At 35.3% G+C, this 24,325-nt stretch overlaps 1 protein-coding gene across 1 annotated transcript in view; it reads right to left on the bottom strand.

Moving 5' to 3' along the window:
- Nucleotides 1-24,325, bottom strand: part of PIK3C3 (phosphatidylinositol 3-kinase catalytic subunit type 3) — a 145,479-nt gene that overhangs the window by 15,731 nt on the left and 105,423 nt on the right. Inside the window, exons 22-23 of the mRNA XM_060613717.2 lie at nt 11,644-11,812; nt 6,193-6,283 (exon numbers count right to left, since the gene is read on the bottom strand). Of these exons, the coding sequence (XP_060469700.1) occupies nt 6,193-6,283; nt 11,644-11,812 (260 nt within the window). The remainder of the gene's footprint in view (nt 1-6,192; nt 6,284-11,643; nt 11,813-24,325) is intronic.

The raw sequence follows: 24,325 nt of genomic DNA, 5'->3' as shown, positions 1-24,325 counted from the left end.
CCAACAGCTCTACAGCTTCAGGCTGGGGAAGTACAAGAGAGGTGGGCATAAAGAGTGAAGGACGATTCAGCGGAGGGACATCTAAAGGTCTGGGTTTTTTTGTTTTTAAGTTTTTTTTTTTTACGTTTATTTTTGAGAGAGACAGGGAGTGAGCAGGGTAGGGGCAGAGAGCGAGGGGGAGACATGGAATCCGAAGAAGGCTCCAGGCTCTGTGTTGTCAGCACAAAGCCTGACTCAGGGCTCAAACTCGTATGACCTGAGCTGAAGTATGGCTCGTGTGACTCATATGACCTGAGCTGAAGTAGGATGCTCAACTGACTGAGCCACCCAGGTGCCTCTGAAAGTCTATCTTGAATGAACTAGCTCTCCTATTTCTGAATCCCAATTAATGGCATATCTCTTCTTTGATTTTAATCCTTTATTTTCCTTGACTTAGAAAGATGTCTGACAGGTCTGGAACTATTTTTAAAAGCATCAAAAAACTACAGATCAAAAGAATCAGAACTTCAGCCAATTGATCAAAACTTAAATGCTTGTATATGCGCTTGCAACACAAACAATATATATATTTGGCATAAAAAGATGTTATTTACCAAATATGAAAAAATAATCTTTTATAACAATGAAGTTAAGGTTAACTGCATATAAATGGTTGATTTGGTATCACATATACTGACCGGCCTACTTGGTATTGTCCCCTAGGTCCTTAAGATTCTAATCATTTTCTTCAAGCTATATTCTCTTTGCTCTTCAGATTGTATAGTTAAGCTCTATTTATATGTGTGCATGCACACAAACATGCACAAACACAGTCTCTAACATTCCAATTAGTACTAAATATTGAGTTTGTCTTCAATAACCTTTTGATGTACACTCTTCTTGCATCCACACTCTCAGGGGTGTAGAGCTATTCCCCACATAACACACATTTCTAGACTAAACTATATTGTCTTTGGGGGCGACTGGGTGGCTCAGCTGGTTAAGCGTCCAGCTTCAGCTCAGGTCATGATCTCATGGTTCATGGGTTCAAGGCCTGTGGGGCTCTGTGCTGACAGCTCAGAGCCTGGAGCCTGCTTCAGATTCTATCTCCCTCTCTCTCTTCCCCTTCTCCACTCATACTCTGTATACTCTTTCTCTTAAAAAATAAACATTAAGAAAATAAATTTAAACTATATTGTCTTTCATAAGGAGCACAGAGATATCATTTATACTTAATCTTTACCCTTTGTCTCTGAAAGCTCAAAACACATCATTGCGAAACTAATTTAGCATTCGTTAATAAAGACTTTTGCTTAAAACAATTTAGTGTTTAGCATCTCTGAAATAAGAGTAACTTTCATTAAAATAATAAAAGCAGACACTTCCTATTAAAATTTTTTATTTAAATTATTAGAATAAAAAAATTTTCCTTGTAATAATTATTCAATCACAAAAGTGATTACAACAAAGGAACACTTTTCATTCATCAAGGTGAAAGAAAGAGTTTTAATCTAAACAGTATTTCCTTGCTGAGTTCATTTGATTATCTGAACTGCATTAGAATAATTTTAAAAAATCCCTTAATTGAATAAAAACCAGAATTTAAAATAAAGAGTAATTAAAAAGAAAAATGATAAAAACTGAAACCCCCATCCAACTACTGCTAAAAGAGAATCAATGCTATAATTGTTTGTAATAGGACACATGACTGCTAAAGAAAAATGACACCTACATTACCAAAACTCCCTAAGAGTGGATATTATGGCTTATATGCTTTAATAAACATAACTTGTAGGCACCAAGGAATTTTAATTTTACAGGTCATTCGAAACAGATCTTCAATTTGTAGATTTTCAGTTATACATACACATATTTACTATAAATATGTGTATACATAAAAATATGTATACATACAAATATATATGTATATAATTTTTTGTTTTACAGATTAGTCAAAGATCAATTTAGAGAAAGAACATATCCCTTTATTCTTCAACACAAAACAGTATTATCTTGTTAAATTCCTTTGAATAAACTCATTACCACAATTTAAAAGATTTATTACTCATTTAAAGAAAAACACGAATGAAAAAGCACTGCTAAGTGGTGATGTTTATCCATTAAACTATTCTATTTCTCTTTTTTTTTTTTTCTTCTAAATAGAGACTCACCTGTATCAAAAAGCTAAGAAAATTCAAAACTCCCTGTAGATAGGCAATTGCCTTTTTTCAACACACTCTCCCTGGTAACAAAGTGAGTGATTTGCTAGGAAATACAGTTTTGTTTGTTTTTTTTTACTTGAAGTACAGTCAACATACAATGTTACATCAGTTTCTGAATACACAGGTCTTTTATCTCAAATATCTTAACTTCCTTTTATTCACTAGGACAATCTAGTCGGACAGAGCTAAGAAGTCTTATTTCCATACCACAGGTTCATAAAATACCTCCTTTTAATTTATTCAGAAAGAGCTGACAAACCTAATTGGTGAGGCCCTTCCTGGCCACAAATCTTAAAATTTTCAAAATCAGTGCCAACTCAACATTTCATTTTCCCCTCACTTTAATTTTTTCTCTAAACACTAATCACTATTAATATGTTACATATTTTAACTTACTTTATCCTGTTTCTTTTCTGTTTCCCTTATTAGAAGGTAAGCTCCTCATTGAAGGCAAGAAATTTTATTTTATTATTACTGAAACTCAAACAATAAGATAGTGCTTGAGATACAGTAAATATAAATAGCTCAATAAATACTGTTGAGTGAATGAATGAAGTAGAAAAAATATTCATGAGAAGGATAAAACTAAATGTAGGAGAATAATCACCCTTAGACTAGAGGAAGGCAGGTAGGGTGCAGTTCAACACTAATGACTGTTTTGATCCATTAATAAAAGAGGATTTAAAGCAAAGAGGGCAAAATGTTTAAATACAGATGGTGATTACTAGGTGTTTGTTACATGAACATCTGTATTCTTTATGATTTAAGTAGTTCATATAAAATTTATCTAAAGAAAAAACTAGTATGATCTGTTTGTTCATTTTTGAAAATTAGTCTATCCATTATGCTTTAGTTATATTAGCACTATAACACTTTGCTTTTATCAATATGCATTATTTTTATTAGACTACTTGGATAAGTTTGTTCTAAATTATTAAAAGGATTAAAGCAACTTCTGTGCAAGCTTCCCACAGCATATAGCAAAGACTGGCACACTAACCTACTACTACCAGATACTTAACTGATGTCTGTGATTGATGACCATGTGTTTAAAACATTGTGATTCCATCTCACATTTTTTGGGCAATTGGGTTTTATAAGAAATGAACAAATCTGATCAACAAAAATATTATGTATCCCATCTATAAGTATGCAATTTCAAAAATTAAAACAAAACTGATATATACTAAATTAAGTTATGGAGACAGGAAAATATTGTTGCACTTTGTTAGGATTACTCGAATAATTTAAATAATCTCTCCTTCTCTCAGCTTCAAATTGCTACACTCTATTTCCCTAGTTAGCTTCTATTCATGAGGCCAACACAAAAATGTTCCAAGTGGTAAGACTTCGAAGTAATGTTAGCAATTGTTATTTCAACAAGGTATAAAAATCTACACTTTTTCTGTTTAATGTTTATTTATTTTTTGAGAGAGAGAAATATAGCATGAGCTGGGAAGGGGCGGGGAGAGGGGTGGTGCAGAAGATCCAAAGCAGGCTCTGTGCTGACAGTAGAGAACCCAACATGGGGCTCAAACCCACAAGCTGAGATCATGACCTGAGCCAAAGTCGACCACTTAACCGACTCAGCCACCCAGGCGCCCCAAATATTTACATTTCTTAAAAAATGAAATATATGAAACATAAATTTTAGCCTATTCCAGCATAAGTTTACAACATTATCAGGACTTTAATGTCAAGTGTATGCTGCAAATAATTACTTCATATTCTTAATAAAAGAGCAGAAAGCAAAGAAAACCTTTTATGAAATACCCTTTTGAGGAGATATTTGGTGAAATACATTTTTTTCAAAGTTCACTTAATTGAAATCAGAAAACAGCTAAGGAGTACCCATCTAAAGGCAAACAACTAATACATACATGCATTTTTTTCTTCACAAAATAAATTACTTCTGTGTTAAAAGATAGGGCCGCAAAGACAACTGTTAACAGAAGGTCAATGACCTTATACAGTAAAATCATGACTTTCTAAAAGAGAATAGAAGATCTAATAAGAACAAGAACAACATAACTTAATTGGCAGAAGAAACTGGAAGACTCAGTTTGACAAACACCATCAGAGAATTTTCATAATTTGACTTCTGAACACAAGTGAAGTTAGGGAAAAGTGAATATATAACCAGAGATAAATGGATTTAAAATACACAGCAAAACAAATCCTGAATATATCAATGCAAAAAAAAAAAAAAAAATAGTATTTGGAATCTAGTGCACCCATCGATTATAGTAAAGGAAATTTTAAATTTTTATCAACCAATTACTTTTCTTGATGACCAGGTTTAGTCCATAAATAAAAAATAAATGACAAAAATAAGCCATGCCAAAAACCAGTGTGATAAGTAGTCTATTTCCTAAGGGGAAAAGGGTGTTTATTGAAACAGTGCTTGTGGATACAATAATAAATGCAGTTTTAATAAGAGGATAATTTACTTAAAAGACCGAACAATATTTACATTAAAACCCCTCATTGTTTGTGACAGACTTATAAAACCAAGTAAAAGGGATTCTCATTTATGTTTGCAATTGTCTGAATATTTGTGTCTCCTCCAAATCCATGTTGAAATACTAATGCCCGATGTGAAGATATTAGGGTAGAGCTTTGGGGAGGCACTTAGGTCATGAACATGGGACCCTTATGAATGGGATTGGTGCTCTTAGAGAGCCCACAGAGCTCCCTAACATTTTTTGCCAAATGAAGATGTAACAAAAAGTCAACCCAAAGAGGGCTCTCACCTGACCATACAAACACCCTGATCTCGGACTTCCTGATTCCAAAACTATAAGAAATTTGTTTCTCTGTTGTTTATAAGCCGTCTAGTCTCTAGTACTTTCTTACAGCAGCCCAAATAGACTAAGACAATGTTTAATCCAGAGGAATCTGGAGTTGGTTCGGAGTCGGTTATGTCAGAACTTAGAGCTTTTTGGTTCCAATTATTATTTTCAACCACCACAGAGACTCCATCTCAGAGACTGCTACTGTCCTTGAGTAACTGTATACTTCTGCAAGGTAAAAAGTTTTACTCTCTTTCTTTCAAGTTCAATAATGATTATCATACTGATATTGAAGACGATCTTACGTTATCTCTGGATATAAAAAAAGCACTTTATATACTCCACCCCCAACACACCCGCTGAATCAGAGAATCAGAAGCTAATTCAGATAAAAATCTTCAAATCTGTTGTCCTTCCTCCCACCTCTTGTTAGAATTCATGGTAAAACAGGGGCACCTGGATGGCTCAGTTGGTTAAGCATCTGACTTCAGCTCAGGTTATGATCTCGCGGTTTGTTGAGTTTGAGCCCCACATCTGGCTCTGTGCTGACAGCTCAGAGCCTGGAGCCTACTTCAGATTCTGTGTCTCCCTCTCTTTCGGCCCCTCCCCCATGTTCTGCGTCTCAAAAATAAATAAATGTTAAAAAACAAAAACAAAAACAAAAAACAAAGAATTCATGGTAAGGCAAGTCTGAATCACTGTTCACCTATATGACGACTACCCTTTTTTCTTCTCTTTGGAGGCTGAGTTAAAGGGGATGTCTCTACTTTGTTGACATGGAAAAAAACTCTGGTAACCAAGGTATGGATGGGAAGGATATAGAATGGCTTGTCCCAGACAGGATTATAATATTTTGTCTCTGATCCTTAGCATGTATAGCCTGTGAGTGCCAGGCATCAGATATCGTATCAGGACTATTAAAGGAGAGCTACAACTTTCTAAAAAAAAAGAGCAATGGTTGTAGCAGTAAGCTTTCTCTGTAGATGCAATGACCTAGTCATGTGACTGTGGGTATGAACAGAGCTGGCTGCATGGACCTAAGAGGCTGTTGTGTTCTGGAAGGTAAAAAGTAATTATACAATAGCTCTTTTTCTTAATTTATGTTACTTAAGAGTCTAGAGCCAGGGACATCAAGGGGAAATGGGTTATTAAAACCTTAACATCTTTTATATATAAAAAGTAGAAAATATAAAAGTTACCTTTTTCACAGTTTTATCTGGCTCAAGAGCAATATCTGGAATGTTTGCATCCACCATCAAGGAAAACAAGTTCAATATCAGGTTAGAATACCTAGAGAGTGGGAAAGAAAGAAAAAATAGCAGTGTGTTAGAATTTTGCAGCTTCTTCTCCTGTCAAGAATATCCCTAGAGGCACCTGGGTGACTTAGTCAGTTGAGTTTCCAAATCTTGATTTTAGCTCAGGTCATTATCTCAGGGTTGTGGGATCGAGCCCTGTGTCAGGCTCTGTACTAAGCATGGAGGGTGATTAGAATTCTTTCTCTCTTTTTTTTTTCTCTCTCTCTCTCTGCTCTTCTCCCCTGCTCGCTCTCTCTCTCTCCCCCTCTCTCAAAAAGAAAATAAAAATAAATGAATAAAAGCTCTCACTGGCCACCTGGTAGGAACTAAGAATGGAGGTAGGGAAACTATTTCACAGATGTCCAGGTAGAAAAGAAACAATATGGATGTTGTCTGGATGTACTTTGGAGATGGAGTGGATAACACTTGCTGATGGTTTCAACGAGCAAGGGAGAGGGGGAAGAGGAACTGAATGTCACCAAGGATTCAGCCTAAGCAATGGGAAACTACTATTCACCAAAATAAGAGAGAATGAACAAAGAGCAGGATTTGGGGCTGAGGATCAATAATATTCTGTTTTAGACATATTGAGTTTGAAATGCCTACCAGACTCTTAGTCAAGACATCAAGTAGGCAGTCAGAGAACTCAGGGGGGATATCAGGGCCGATGGTATTAGTTCAAAACACCAGCATTTGGTTCCTAACTAAAGCCACAGGTGTGGATGAAAATGCTGAAAAGGAGTTTAGGGGGGAAAACGATCCAGAACTTAATTCTAGACAGTTTAATATGTAAAGGTCAGACAGAAGAGGGAAGAAATCAGGAAAGAAGCAGAAGTGGTCAGCAAGGCAAAAAGAAAACAGAGGAGTGGGTTATACCAAATCGAAAAAAGGTTTTCAGGAACAAAGGGGTGCTCAACTGTGTCAAGAGGCAAGAAAGCAAAGTGGCCACTAGATTTGGTATAGGTGACAGTTTATCTCGATAAAATTAGTTTTGATAGGGTACATCTGGAAGTCTTACGCTGAAGGAAGAAAAGGAAGGTTAGTGGAGACAGTGAGAAAGACTTTTTTTTTAATTTTTTTTTAATGTTTATCTTTGAGAGAGAGAGACCAGAGTATGAGTGGGAGAGGGGCAGAGAGAGAGAGAGAGAGAGAGAGAGAGATTGAGAGAGAGAATCCAAAACAGGCCCCAGGCTCTGAGCTGTCAGCACAGAGCCCGATACGGACTCGAACCCACGAACCGTGAGATCATGACCTGAGCCGAAGTGAGACACTTAACCAACTGAGCCACCCAGACGCCAAGATAGACTTTTTTAAAACAAATGCTCTGTGAAGAGTAAAGAACTAGGGCAGAAGTACAATGTCTAGGACTATCCCAGACTTCTCCCCACCAGACAGTTGCCAGAGGTACTCACCTAGTTGTGACAACCAAAACTGTCTCCAGACATTGTGAAATGTGCTTTGGGGAAAAGGGGAGTGTAAAACAGCTCTGGCTGAGAACCGCTACTTAAAACCAATGGTGAGAACACCATGGCTGTTGGAAGTTTCTTCAGTAACGTACAGCTGTTGCACTGTACACATGAGACAGGAAGGAACAGAGTTGTGATTAGACATGAAGTGTCAGCAGGTGAGGTTATTGGGCTGGATAAAAATGTGTAAGAAAGTTTAGAGAGAAGGGCAGTGATTATAGCTTGAGGGCATAAAATTCAGTGGGGAAAAGAGAAAAGTGAGAATATGAGGCAGATTTAATATGGTGTAATTTTATATGGTGTAATGGTGACTGGACATTATCAGTGAGGTTGAAGTCTTCCAGGAAGGAGTATAATCCAAAAATGAGCTGCAAGGATAGACGATGTGGGTCAGAGTGGAAAGCTGGTGATTGAGATTTTGGAGGGGTAAATTAATGTTACTCATGAGAGGCAGTAGACAAGGCTGGTACTACATGAAGAGGACAAGGCACTCAGAGGTCAGGTCATGGCTGGACCACGTATGTGAATGTGGAAGTCACAGCAGTAGTCTTGAAGTAGACAATACAAGTTTTCAAGGAAGAGAACATGACAGAGAGACACCTGACTTTTAGCAATGGGGAGGATATCTATTGGTGTGATCTCACAGTGTGTGTGTCTATGCTTTTCTTCCTTAAGAAAACAAGGAAAGAAATCATTTGGAAGTTGCAGCAGGGAGCAAGGGGGGCACCAAGCCCTTCTCTAAGCTCTACAATATGTAGGACATGGAAATAAAGAAGATCCACTTGAGAGGGCTGCAAGGACCATGGCATCAGCAGAGTACAGCCACCTGCTATGTATTATGTCATGAATAAAATATGCTCTTTCAATGAACCCTCAATTATTTGTACTCTCCTTTGTTGACCATACAGTTTTTTCCCATCTTGTCATAAGGGAATCTCAGAGTAAATTCAGAGTAACCCAGGGAGGGGAATACAAGGCTCAACTTCAAAGGGGATATTTCAGAGGTTCTGAAAACTGGCTGCCCACTAGATTCACCCGGGAGCTTTTTAAAAATATTAATGCCTGAGCCCAATCCCACGCCAAGTAAATCAGATGGGTCCCCAAACTATTTTCCCCCTAAAGTTCCCCCAGGCAATTTTAATGGACAGCCAGGATCCATGTTAAAATGTTTGTTTTTGTGGAAACATATGTGTGTTTCTTTTTAAAAAGGCAAATATTAATGTTTTCTGGATTATCTGTTGGTTTTAAGTTAACCACCCATGCTTCTATTATTGTAGCAAAAGGAAACAAAATGTAAATAAGGAATAGTCTATAAGAAGCTTAAACATTCAATTATTTTGTAGAACATCTGTCACAACCTTAACTTTTACACCTGCTGCTATGAACCTGCATTTTCCATTTAAGATAGGGTGAGCGACCCCAAACAGAAAGTATACATTCTGAGTAGTCATTCAATATCCTACCCAGAAAATAGATTTAAAGGTCACTAGAAATCTTTAAAACCATTTTCAAGAAAAAATATAAGGTCATACAAAGATGGTCTAAATTTTTCAGTGAAAACCTTTAATACTAAAAATAGGAATGCATATAATTAATAGGTATTATTTAGTAAAAGATAATATATTTTGTTACATGAAAATCATAACACCATAAAATGTGTTCTAACATCTATACAGTTGTAAGCATTCACAACTTAGTTCAAAACAGACTGCTCTACTTATGTGGTCAAATGTTAGTAATGGCTTCTTGTTGCAGGAAATGAGCAACAATTAACAGAAACCATGAAACCAAACCCTAATAATAAAAGTGTCAAGTAACCTTAGCTCCAAACTGACTCAACTATCAGGTTAATTCTCATGTCATAAAGAAAAATTTTTACTAACAGAACCATATTCCAAAATACAACATTAAAAAATAAATGTTGAACCAAATATTAGGGTCCAGCTGATCTTAACCAAAGTATAGTAACATTTAAAAACAAATAAAAAATAAAAGTTTTCATGACTTAACATAAAATTATTTAGATTACTCTGTGATTTTTCTTAGCAGTGATAAAAGTTAACTTTGGCTCCACATTAACAACCTGCCTCTGTTTTTTCCATTCTACTGAATTGCTACTAATCCATTATCAATGACAGTTTATAAAGCACATTGTTTTCCTTCTGCTTTCAGTAAGACAGAGCACCACTGACATTTCTCTAGTTATCATTTCATATCATTCTGTCTGCCTCCTTACCGAGAATGCCATGGTTCCATCTAGTTTTCAGGAAGCTTGGACTATTTTAAATTAAAAATCCTAAGATATTAAAGTGCAACTTTCATCTCTCTGAAAGTGTTTCTGCATCACCAGACAAATCACAGAGCACTCATCTTCCATTATTGTTTTAGCATTTCTGAAAGCAAAACTGAGTCACTCTGCCACCTAAAGGATAAATAGTGTGACTGTTTGTAAAATGCACATCAGAGTTTGTGACACATGGTACAGACTGAGTTAACAATGAAGGCCTAATGAGTCACTGCCAAGATGAAATCTAATTAATAGTGTACAGCCACTCTCTTAGGACCAACTGCATCAACATCGTCCAGGAACATGGTCTCAACCCAGATAAGAAGCAGAAATTCATTTAACAACCATACACTGGGAGTCTTACGTTCTAACCATATGAGTAACAGGTTATAAAGACAAAGAAGACAGAACCCATGTGCATAGGCAGCTCACTGTCTACTGGTTATAATTTCATCTGGAAGACGTGAAAGAAGATAGTAGGTCTCCAGGGCTGGGAGTTTTCATTGGACTAAGAATATTCATTTTTGCAAAGTTAAGTTGAAAATGGATTTAGAGTCAAATGATCCCGTCATTTTTGACTAACCATCAGAGCCATGTCCTAAATTTAACCAACCTGACTTAATTTACTTTTTTCCTGATGATATATGATGTTACAAGTTCTAAGTAAACCAGGATGAAGAAAGCAGAGATGGAATGGCATTGGAGAGAAAAGAAGGGATAGAGAAAAATCAACCTTTTTCCTTCAGCAAAACGACTGATGAGGTGTTAAAAGGAGACAAAATCATGTGTAACATTTATTACTCCATCATTTAACAAACTTCTGAATGCTCCTGAAGAGCAACCAAAACCAAGGCTGATAAAGTTGCTAAAGAATAAAAATGAATGGATTAATATCACTTTAAATAAACTAAATGCTTCATTCTTTGATAAAAAAGTGGGAAGTGAGCTTGGGAGAAGTTAAACAACTCAATATCGTGATTATAATCCTTCCAGACTGGCTTCAGGGAGATGTGAATGGTTATGAAGCTTCTTACTCTTTTCTCTATTCCAGCACTATCAAAGAACACAGTATATTTTATTAAAATGATTTTAACCCACTGATTTTGAAGCTTCCATATTTGCCTAATCTTGTGTAATGTCTGCTTCTTGTTTGGTGGATTTAGCAATCGAATATTTAGTAGGAAAGCAAGAGAGTCTTCTTTCTTTTGCTATCGGACTGTTTATCAAAACAGACATCAAACGTATATTAAGAAATACCGGGGCACCTGGGTGGCTCAGTAGGTTGGGTGTCTGAATTCGGCTCAGGTCATCTCACGGTTTGTGACTTCGAGCCCCGGAGCCCTGCAATCGGGTTGTGTTCTGATAGCTCAGAGCCTGGAGCCCGCTTCTGATTCTGTGTCTCATTCTCTCTCTGCCCCTCCCCCACTTGTGCTCTGTCTCTCAAAAATAAATAAATGTAAAACAAAAAAATTTTTTAAATACATTTGTCTGTGTCATTCTGAGAAAGAGTGATGTGAAAGAATGTATACATTGGAACAACTCCTTTTCTTGCTCTATGGAATTAATTTATCAAAATTCTTTATGCCAAGCAAATCAACTTACCTTCGAAGGTGGAGGAAAGCCGTGTAACACTGTTTACGAAACTCTTGGTACTGCTCACTCTGGGTGCCCCCCATTCCTTCTACCATTTCTTTATTCAGCTTCATTGGAGGAGGAAGAGGCTTTGGATCCCGACCCAAAATATATCCGAAGTCTATGTGGAAGAGTTTGCCTGGATGTTGATAAGAAACTCATTTGTTATCTTTAAAAACTGAGAAGGGAATATGTCATATTATTATATATGCAGTGTCTCTTCACAACGAATACTAAGTCATGATGAAGTCTATTCAATTATTTAATCCTCTACAGCCAGGCTCGGGTGTGGCCTTAAGAGCATACTGCAGTTCATTGTAACGCAGTTATTCAAATGAAACTTCAGTTAAAATAATCTCATAGTAATATTAATCTATATTCTACTTCAAGATCTCCAGAATCAAAGACAATTAAAGGCTACATAACTTAAGGTACTAGCAGAAATTAGTGTCCTGCAGCAAATTTCTCACCCTGAAGTTTACACAAACTCCATTCATACAGCAGAAGACCATTTCTTTTAAGTATTTCTGAAACGAATCCTTTAACTTTTCACTTGTAAGTATTTCTGAAACGAATCCTTTAACTTTTCACTATTCCCCTCACAAAAAAAAAAAAAAAAAAAATCCCCCAAATTGCAAATTATATTCTTCGCTTTTTCTAAACCATTTTCAACTAATCCATGTCACTCATTAGCTGCAAACTAGGAAACCACAGTATGTATGTCTACCAAGAACTGAATACAACTGCAGTGCCCACGAAGACAAATTCTCCATGAGTCGCCAAAGCCCACAGACTAGACATGTAAAAATGTGATTGATCATTCACTTTAGAGAATGATTCACCACCGAATTCATAAGCATTTTGTGACTTACAAGTAGGTGTAAAAGAAGCATACATTTTAACACAAAGAGTAGCCGCGTGGATCCTACAACCCAAGCTCCACCAAGGCAGGAATTTATGCCGTTTCGTACATCACTCTACCCATGCCTTAGAATAGTTTCTGGCACACTAGGCACTCACTTTTGAATGAAGGGATGAATTCATTTAAAAAAACAACAACCTAAAATCTTCCTAGTATAATCTTCCCACTCTTGTTTGTCTTGTGATACATTATATGACCTGTTTTATGTGAAAACCTATCCTCCATCATGCATTTGGGAAGCTTAGGTTCCCCCTACCCCTCAAGGGGAGCAGCCAAAAACTTTCCTTCTTCAAGTACATGTACTGAGTTTGAGCATACTTTTGCCATCCTGCAAAGTATTTTTATACATCAATTCTATCCATTAACATATTAGCTAAACCCCCTACGTCTTTCTCTGTGCATTATTACTGTTACCTGTGAATGTTATACTCCATCATTAGGTCACTATTGGAAATTTAAGGCAATGATGGGCACAGAACTGACTCTGGGTATGGCAATGAAATCCCAGGTGAACAGTGACACACTGGCAGGCCTTCTGAGTCAGTGGTATAACTGCCCCTTAGTACGAGTGACACCTTCACGTCTCACTTGATGAGGTATGTGACCCTGACAAAGCCACTTAATGTTTTAATCCTCACTTTCTAAACTGCACAATAGGTTAATACTGTTGATTACCTCATAAGACAGAATTAAAAAGAGATAAAGATATGTTATCTTAAAATAGTACCTGATACACAGTAAACAGTCTAAATGTCTCCTGTCATTATTATTATTTCCAACTAAGCTACAGATGACAGGGTCAAGCAAAATAAAAAACCCCATTTAAGTCAAGAATGATTACATCTATAGCCTTGTCTCATTTAAGAAGCTATGTCCCTTAGAGGAAAAAAACATTTTAGTCTGAATATAAAACTAAATCAAGCTATATGATATCTAATGACCATGTCTCCTAAAGGCGCATACAAATGTTTATCTTAAATACTTTGAATACCACTTTTTAAAAAAATGTAAAATACTAAACACTGCTCAAAAAGAAATATTAATAAGTACCACTTCAAAGACATTTAAAATATACTGAATTGGTATTTATATGTTCCTTATACCTGAGATCACTACTGCCAGGGATTAGTAAAATTAAATATTAAAGGGATAAGCAATCTTATTTGCAAATCATCTCAGGCATTGTTCTTACAATGAAAAACTAAATAATACATTAAGCGGGAAATCCTATACAACTTTGAAAATGAGAGAGAGAACTTCGGATTTGCCAAGACCAGGTAATAATAATAATGATAATAATAATAAGTCCAGATTAAAGGCAATAATGATATTAAGCTTATGTAAAATTCAAAGTAGACACTGGCATTATTTTCACGCATTAGTAAAAAAAACTACACTGAAAATTAACTGGAGTAGACAGCAGACAATGTACTACATTTGGGATATGGAGTTCATATATAAAAAGAAACAACAGCTTACTTATGATTGCTGACAAAACAAGTATTGGAAGGTTTAAACACTATCATCACCTGCCTACAGAAAAACTACCCATTAACAATGTAACTATTGCACTGAAAACTAGTTTTCCATTTCTCCACATCATCTCCTTGTCTTTGTTTTTCAAGCTTATACCACACTTAAAATGTTCTGTTCAAATTGAAGAAATGATTAAAATCTCATAAGAACTTTCAAAAAAAATGCGTGTATCTAGTATAGTAAATGACAGATGGGGGAGGTGAGAGGAGAAGGAATTATAATTAGATAGAGAGAGCAAGGAACCTATAGAGAATTGGAAAAGGGTTTGCTCTCTCCAAAATAACAAAGTAACAGTTTAGCGAATTGGTTCCTCAAGCTCACACCCAGGGCTTACTAAGCAAGCATTTGTAAGTAGTTACTAGTGAGGCTCCTACTGCAAAACACTTCAGCTAAGTGTATAATGAAATTATTTCTTCACTTATCTTTCTCCCCAAAGTTAACTCTTACTGAACCATTAGGAGTCTTATAATTAAGAATTGTGCTTTATTTATTTTTGCATAGTACTGAAACCTAGGATAATGCCCTAGCATACAGAAGGACTCAGTGTAGCTATTTTGCATTTACTTAACCAATGACACCTCAACTTCACATTTATAGCTTAGGCACCTTTTAGTAACATTGCTATTGCAAGAAATTTTCTTCTGGAAATGATAGTTCTTATGGGAAATTGTTTTGTTTAAAATTTTTGTATTTTCATTTCCATTAAGATCTACAACAAAATTAATACAGGCTGAGTCTGGATCACCTAGATGCTACCTTACTACTTAGTACTATCCTGTGATTTCACTTTTTGATTGGGTTGGTATTAAACAACAAGGCTACTTTAACTTTTTCAGGCTAACACTAAGAGAAGCAGAACTGGTTATATCTTCAAATTACCTAACAGCATGCTGAAATAATGAAGGTTATAAAGTAGTTCAAGTAGAGAAAAGTAGTTTCAGAATATTCACATGAGATATATTTACAGTGCTCTGAACTCAAACTCACACTATACTATCTGTACCATATTCACATGGCAAGTGACATTCAGTTACAATATTATTTCATCTGTCACATTAATGTTGGATTGCATTTTGCTAGTTTGTAACATGATTTAATTTATAAAGTTATTTTTATTTTATAGTATAGAAGAGTAGACACACAAGAAGTTAGTATCAGCTTTACCTTGTACATATTTAAGATTATAAACTCAGCACAATGGGTTTTACTTCTATTTAAAACAGTTCTGTGTATTACTCATGATTGAAAAACACCATTTCAGAATTCCAAAATGGACTTCAGAGGTCCCTAACTACAATAAAATTAATTTTGGGGGGAAAGCCATAGACCTCACCAAATCCCCAAGGGAAGTTCATGATTCCAAAAAGATGAGAAAGTACTTTTAGAACAAGGAGTTTGGATAATTGTAGTATTTACTGGGAAAGCATCATTTCTTAATGCTTAAGGTCCAAGGAAGCAGGCTATCATTCGATTTTCCATTATTTGGTAAAAAGTCCTGATCAACTTCTCTTAAGGGTTCCATTTCCTTAAACTAAATGTGTATTCCCTGTAGCTAAGCTAAGCACTTCATTCTGTGCTTTCCTCTCACTCTGGAGCTCCCATTTGTTTTCTACCTTGTTAGACAAATACCAGTCTACCCTTCAAAAGGTAAAGAGATGAAAAACTTACATTATAGGTACAGATAAGCTTTCCTTGGTTTTGTTTAATTATTTAAATAATGTTTTGTTCAGGGCGCCTGGGTGGCTCAGTCGGTTAAGGGTCTGACTTCGGTTTAGGTCATAATCTCGTGGTCCATGAGTTTGAGCCCTGCATCAAGTTCTGTGTTGTCAGCTCAGAGCCTGGAGCCTGCTTCAGATTCTGTGTCTCGCGCTCTCTGCCCCTCCCCTGCTCACACTCTCTGTCTCTCTCTCCCAAAAATAAGTAAACATTAAAAAAAATTTTTTTAAATGCTGTTTTGTTCTGTTACCAATATAATTTCTAATGATACTTAGCACTTGAGCAGATAACCTATCTGACCCCTCTTTGATTCAAACTGATTTTTAATAAATCATGCTATCCTAGTATCAAACTGTATCAGCCATCACACATGGTTTATTTAATGGGCTCCATCCTTTAATAAGAAACCTAGCCCCACTTTTCTCTGTCTCACCACAGGCATTACTGGAAGTCCAGTGTGGGCTATGCATCACTGCTTGCAAATGGAGAGTATATTTCTAACTTTCTTATAAGAAAACTCTCAAAGAATAGGATTACTGCTTAATTATAAGGTATAAAAGATTCAGTATCTAACAATGAAACCATTATTATGCTTTGCAAGTTCAAAGAGTCATGTATTTTGAAAAGAGGCTATTAATGTTTTAAGAAAATTCATCCTTGCAGATACCAAAGGGAGCGGCTCTTTTAAAGTTAATATCTAAAATGAAACTTACAATGATTTTATAAATGCACTTCATGAAATTTTTTAAAAAATGTTTAATTAAGAAATTCAGGAAGTATGGGCTTATTCAAATCTATTAACAAATTTATTAATCTTAAACAATCAAGAGGTAAAGTGTACATAAAACAAACTGAATGTTTGTTGATTGCAAACACCTCCTTTTGTCCCTGACTTGCAATACAAAGGGAATAAGATGTGCTAATTAAATTTTCTTGTTATTTGAATAAGTGACATGAACTTATTTCTAAAACTGTGGTTCAAAGTATTTGTAGTTCTTGGATTAAAGACAAAAGATATTGCTGAAATGAACTGTATTTTATAGCAGTTTTTTTTAATTTCCCTTTTGTCTATACAATAATTACATGTGACCAATCTCAAAATTGTACTTACTCCATTTTTTGCACAACTCTCTTATACCTTCTATTTGACAATTTTCTTCTGTTCCCTATAATCCAAACTCAATTTTTTTTTAAATCCCACACAATTCTCCAATTCAAATATTCTTCCCTGCCACTCTACTCTATAATAAGTTTCCCAGTCTTCAGTTTCTTGGCATACAACCTGACATTTCACTATTTTTCCACAGAATGCCTTATATTTCGTATGTGAATGTTGTATTTTTCTTATGTTTCTTCATGTGAATGTTGAAGTTGCCCTATTATGAAACCTAGAAACAAAGAAGGTAGTGAACAACCATTTACTGATACAATGGAACCTATATTTTTAGAATTTAAAACGCTCCCTAAGCTACACTCCAAATGTTCCCAATGCTTATTAGTTAAGCCCTTATGATATACTTGGTTAGAGCTATTTTCACTTACAGTTAAAAGCACAGTAATGATGAAATATTTTTAGTAATAGTTTTTGAGTAACGAAAACAATAAGACATACGTAAGTAAAGATCAGTATAGACATTCCAATTATCTGCTAAATATTTCATATAATTTATTTTTTCACATTCAACTGTTAAAATCTTAGGTTTCTGATGATAGGAACAAAATTTAGCTAACTAATCAAAGGGGGGCAAAACATATTTATGTAGTATATCTGATTATATAGTCCATTTCTATTCAAGAAAAACTTTTAAATGATCTTCATTTTCATTTTTCCTACACTTATTAAAGCCAATAAAGGATCTATTCCCTGCAATATTCTTTTCTTCTGCAGAACTGTTTTAATGTCTAAAACAGAACAGAAACCCTTTATAGATTTTTTAAAAACCTAAAAAACGGCCTTTGATATTAATTCTAAAACTTTTTTGTGTAAAATTTTATGCTCTTAAAAATTACTGAAGACCCAAATAAGTCTTAGTTGGGTTACTTCTATAGATATTTCCTGCATTTTAAATTAAAACTGAGACCTTCCAAAAATATTAATCTAAAAATAAGTGAACATTTTAACATTTTTTATGAATAATAACTTTTCTAATACAAAAAAATTAATAAGACGAGTGGCACTCCTTTCATTTTGCAAACCTCTTTAATGTCTGGTTTAATAGGTGACTGCTAGATTCTCATATTTGTTTCTTTCTACTGTGTTATTTTGATTTAAGTAAGAAGAGAATCCAGCCTCTAAATATATACAAACTTTCAGAATTTTAATAATGTTTTCAGATAGTTTTCAGGTAGTTTTCTTTGATACTTAAATTCTCAGGCCTACCATCCAGGCTGCATCAGAAACTGAGCCTGGGGCCCAGCAATCTATAGTTTAAGTTGCTCTCCAGGTGATACTGATACAAGACAAAGTCTGAGGACTTCTGATCTACTTTACATTGACTAATACAACTCTTATTGTTAGATCACTATGGAAGACACAGTGGCAAGGTGAATCACTTCAGTGAATAAAAACTCATACTTGATACCAATGGTTACTGTTTCTCTGTGTTGTGCAACCCCATTACTTTTAAATTTGACAGCTCTTTTGTTCGAGGGGTCACTATAAAAATGTCCTAACTTTTTATATCTGGTTTATGGTTGCTAGTCTATGGTGGAACTTGAATGCTTTAAAGTTCATTAAAAATTAACCCCCTCCAAATTATGTATTACAAAACAAATACAGTGTCTACCCAGCTTTAAGAAATATATCACCTGATAAGAAAACTTACATAAAAAAAAGTAATGTCCTAATCTACTGTTTTACTTCAATGAATCAAGCTTTGCCATATAAAAGGTGATACAAAAGTAAACAGATTGGTTTGTCTCCACAATCTGACCTAAATCAATCTAACCAACCTATGTATTACCTGCAAAGGCACTGATTATTTCAGCTTCCAGGTATTTTTGCTGGAATGCGTACTTTTACTGGAATGTGTAGCTCATAGAAACCCAGCACATTCTTCATACTAAGTTACTTTCTCCGTGATGTAATTTTCAGCTCCTTAGGCATAAAGAGTATATATAGCACTTTATCATTTTCTATTACTTCTAATGAGAGGAAACAATGTCCTTCTAAATACAGCACCAGGGCACCTGGGTGGCTCAATTGGTGAAGCGACCTTTATTTCAGCTCAGGTCATGATCTCATGGTTGTGAGATTGAGTCTCACATCAGGCTCCACACTTGAGTATGGAGACTGCTTAAGATTTTCTCTCTCTCTCTCCCCATCTGTCCCTCTCCCTCTCTCTAAAAAAGAAACAAACAACAACAACAAACAAACAAGAAAAAAACCTAGCACCTTTTAAGGCACCATTAACAATTTCTTTATGATAGGTTTCATTAAGTATAAGAAGACTGCCAGGGGCGCCTGGGTGGCTCATTTGGTTAGGTGATTGACTTCAGCTCAGGTCATGATCTCATGGTTCGTGAGTTCAAGTCCCACGTTGGGCCTGTGCTCACAGCTCAGAGCCTGAAGCCTGCTTCAGATTCTGTGTCTCCCTCTCTCTCTACCCCTCCCCTGCTCACACTCTGTGTCTCTCTCTCAATAATAAATAAATGTTAAAAAAAAAAAAAAAAAAAAAAGACTGCCAGATTTCTGATACTGAAAATTCAAGAAATTTTCAAAATATCATATTTTAAATAATGTCTGAAAAGAAAATTATTCACATGATTGTGAGTCCTTGTCATTGTCTAAGCATCTAAAGTAATGATTAATAGAGACTAAAAAAGTATTTATGGATTAAAAAGGGGTGGTGTTATGTGCCTGATTCTCTTTTGCATACATCAACTGAGAAAAAACAAACTGGTAAATACTATGTCTATAGTCTACAGTAAAAATAAGTTTAGGCAGGAAAACAGATTATTCTAGAAACCCTAAAGATGGATAAAAATAACATGAAAAAACTTCATTTGTTCATTTTATTTTTAAAAAAAAACTTTTTAACGTTTATTTATTTTTGAGACAGAGAGAGACAGAGCATGAACAGGGGAGGGGCAGAGAGAGAGGGAGACACAGAATCAGAAACAGGCTCCAGGCTCTGAGCTGTCAGCACAGAGCCCGACGCGGGGCTCGAACTCACGGACCGTGAGATCATGACCTGAGCCGAAGTCGGACACTTAACCGACCAAGCCACCCAGGCGCCCCATCATTTGTTCATTTTAAAAGCATTTACTAGGTGCCTACCAACTGCATAAAACATTTTATGCCCCTTTCTCTCAAGTCCCAGGGAATAAACAAGCACATTAAGAAAGTAAATCTATAGATTTCGGTGTGCCTGGGGGGTTCAGTCGGTTAATTGTCCAACTCTTGAATTTGGCTCACGTCATGATCTCATGGTTCATGGGATTGATCCCCACATCAAGTTCCACACTGTCAGGGCAGAACCGGCTTGGGATTCTCTCTCTCTCCCCCCTTCTCTCTGCCCCTCCCCCACTCTCTTTATCAAAATAAATAATTTTTTTGTAATGGCAAGTTGGGGTGCCTGAATGGCTCAGAGTCTGACTTTGGCTCAGGTCATGATCTCATGGTTTGTGGGTTTGAGCCCCGCATGGGATTCTATGCTGAAGGAACCTGGAGCCTGCTTCAGATTCTGTGTCTCCCACTCTCTCTGCCCCTCCTGTGCTCACACTCTCTCTCTCTCAAAAATAAATAAACATTAAATATTTTTTTTAATAAAGTAAGTCTATAGATTTAGATTTTACAGTATTTTTAACCTACCAAACTAATTAACTTAAATACAAATAGCTTAGAAAGCATCACCATTTGAGTAGTAACTAAGTTCTCCCTATAGAAGATTTTGAACTACTGCGTTATACCCTAAGAAAAAAATAAAACACTTAAACAAACATATTTACTTTCAAAATATCAAGATTTACCTTAAAACAGAAAGAATAACATTAAATCCATGATAAAATTGACTGTTTCTCTCTCATAAACCTTCCTACACTACTAAAATAAAGAGCCAATCAAAACAGAATTTAAAAGGCAGTAACTGAAAGGAGTTTGTATTTTTAAGAGTGGGAAAAAGAAATTTTTGAAATACATTAATTATATTTTTATCTCTAAAATTATGACTGCAAATAAAAAAGCTACATAAGCCAAAAAAGGAAGGCATTCTTCTTTCTTGGTAGTAAACCAACAAAGAAAACCATAATAGCTAGCCAGTCCTTAAGAAATGTTGACTATATGCTCAATACGTACAAAACCTTGCCCACATTATCTCATTCAACTCTCACACACCACAGGCAGAGAGGTTCTATTCTTATGGGCACATTCAGAAAAGAGACTGAGTCATAGAGAGAGACGACTTACCCAAAGTCACCCAATGGTGGAGGGGCAATTTAAAACTAAAGATGTTTACTTTAGATCCTGACACATTAACTCCTATGTGAGACTATTCCTCAGAATTAAAAAAGGATGTGCATTAATTTGACATAAAGTTAAAGAATGATGAAGAAAAGTTTCCAATTAGGGAACAATGACTTTCTTACCTTCAGGCTTTGTGACAAAAGGTTCAGAGAGCATTACTCTGAAGTGCTGAGACAGACAAAGAGTCACCACTCCTCTCACTGTACAAATGGACAGCTCCAGATTAGAAGAGCCATCCTCAGGAACTACAGGGAACTTTCCATTTACTACAGATATCTAGCTCCTTGTTTTCATTTATGAATGTTTTTCACTTATTTATATACTGATATAAATGTTCATTCTGTTATAAAGTCTGTAAATCATAAACAATAAAGTTTTTCAGTTATACCAGTCCTGGTTTTTCCCCCTCAAATTTTAAAAAATAAACAATAAAAAAATTTTTCCCCACAGTTGAGATAAACCCAAATCAGGCTTTGAGTCCTGTCACAATCAAATAACCCTGAACAAACTTCTGAAAGCTTCCTCAAAGGATACCAGCTCTGAAAGAAATTCATGTTTCCAATCCCATTCTAGAGCTTAAATTTTTAATTTCTTGCCCAAATAATGCTACATCACTGCATTGATAAGTGAAATACCATACACTACAAATTTGCTTCAGGAAAACAATGTTATAAGTGACCACAGGGCAATACACTGACAAAGGAATTAACAGACTGTCACATTTATGGTGGACACACAATGCCCTCTGCTGGACAAGCTGAGGATACTTCAACCAAGCTAAAGTATCAACACACCAATAAACCCAGGCAAAAAAATTTCTGGGAAATCTGTAATTGAGTCTCATATTTTGCCTTTTTGCACATTATTGTTGTATACATTTTGAAATTCTTTCTATGCAGTGAAACATTTTCTTCCACACACTTCTAAAGTTATCAATCTAACCCTCTTGTGTCTCATCTAAGTTTACAGGTGGAACAGTGTGTTGGGGGCAAATCTCCAAGAGATCCCCAATAAAATGAAATCTAAGTATCTTCTTCCTCTCTGCTCCATCTCTCATGACAAGGAACTGGGCACAGAAGAATCAGTGGAACTCTACTTACAATTCCAAACCACTTTCATCTGAAAGCAAAGTCATGGATACTACACCTGCTCAAGCTGGCAGATAAGAAGACAAAAGGTATTTTATTCTGAAGAATGGGAGCAATGTTACTTATGATAAAAACTGCACCATCAACACTGAGACTGGAGAGTTACATAAGAGAATCTAAAGTTTTAAAGTTTTAATACGTCACAGTCTGTGCCTAAGACATAGTGGAACCCAAATTCACAATGGAGGAGCTTCATGATACTTGAGGCATTTTTTAACTACAAGTTCTAAGGTGTATTTCCTGCAATGAACCACATTCAAAATTCATGTATATAATTTAATATGTAATACTTGTCTAAATTATACAAAGTCTAATTATATCACCTATGTAAAAACCACTTTGAAATATAAACTGTCAGTAAAAAATGACTATAAACACAAAACATTTTGAAATAAATTATTACAAATTTTTAGAGGTTGAGGAATACATCATACTTGCATTTGTCCTGATATAATTGGTATTTCCTTATATAATCTAATTTCATTAAAACTAAACTTGAAAATTAAAGGCATTAATCCTAGCAAGTAAGACTTAAAATGCTAACTGTATGATATCAATAATGAAATAATTAAAGACCAGTTAAGAAAAAATAACCAAAAGAAATGCCGTTTCAAAAGAAAGAGAACATGTCTCTCATCTAGCACATTGTAAGTTTTTGATTTTTAAAGTCATATTTAGAGCACCCTCTAGTGGAAAACTGGTGACAAGATGCTTAAAACCTGCTTCTGAAATTTTATATTCTATTTCCATTAAAACAAATTAATTGTGAACTGGACCACAGAAGTGTATTAAATAGACTCTGATTTCCAAATCTTATTTTTAAAAATCCCCAACACACACACACACACAGACACACACACACACACACACACACACACACACACAAAGACAGAGCAGTTCTCAAAGTCCAAAAGAAAAAGGTCTATTATTTATCAATTTCCAAAAGAAGAGACAAGGTATGTGACAAGATATGTGAAAATAACATTATAGATGTAATGGCACTCTATACATTAAATAATTGCATTATAGTTATAAAATAATTATAAAATAATTTCAATACAAAAACAAACAGAATCACTTTGGTACTTCGATTCTTGTGGTTAAAAGATTCAATTAAAATATCAGAGCATTAAGGAACAACACAGGAAAACTTTTTCCAAATTAAAATTCTCTCCAAATACACCATAACATTTTCTAAGTATCCTCTGCTACACTGGCAAATTTGGCGAGAACCTCCACAACATTCTATGGTCCTAGTTACTACAGGGACAGCCTGGCCTTGACACAGACATGAATCCCACATGCAAATTCTGTCACAGATAATTTTTCACACTAATATATGAAATTCTAGATTCTGTGAATTAATAATTATATATTAATAATTAGACTACATTTGATATATTAAATTACGTTTGATGTGTTAAATTCTCGGTATCACAATCTGGAGGAATACTAACAAAACAGAAAATGTTCTTACCTGAGAGACCATTTTAAGAGTAATTTAAAATCTATTTTCTGTGGAAGACTGAAGAAACTTGAATTATTTAGCCCAGGGAAGAAAAGACTACACAGAAGAGAAGAATTATTTACTCATTCATTAATTCAACAGTGATCTATCAATCACTTTAGCTAGGTGTTGTTCAAGGTTCTGGAGGAATGGTAGCAAACTGGATGGACAAGGTCCCTGCTCTCATGGAACCTGCATCCTGAATGGGAGAAGATGATGAGATCAACAAGCTCCATGAGGACCTGGATTTGTGTCTGTTCTGTTCATTTTGGTATCCCCAGAACCCAGAACAATACCGGACACACAGCAGTTGCTCAATAAATCTTTGTTTTATCATACAAAAAATGATAATAAATTTG

This window comes from Panthera onca, chromosome D3 (assembly GCF_046562875.1).
Source record: "Panthera onca isolate mPanOnc1 chromosome D3, mPanOnc1 haplotype 2, whole genome shotgun sequence".
Classification (NCBI taxonomy): domain Eukaryota; kingdom Metazoa; phylum Chordata; class Mammalia; order Carnivora; family Felidae; genus Panthera; species Panthera onca.
The sequence above is the reverse complement of the archived record's forward strand: the minus strand, read 5'-3'. Positions and strand labels throughout refer to the sequence as shown.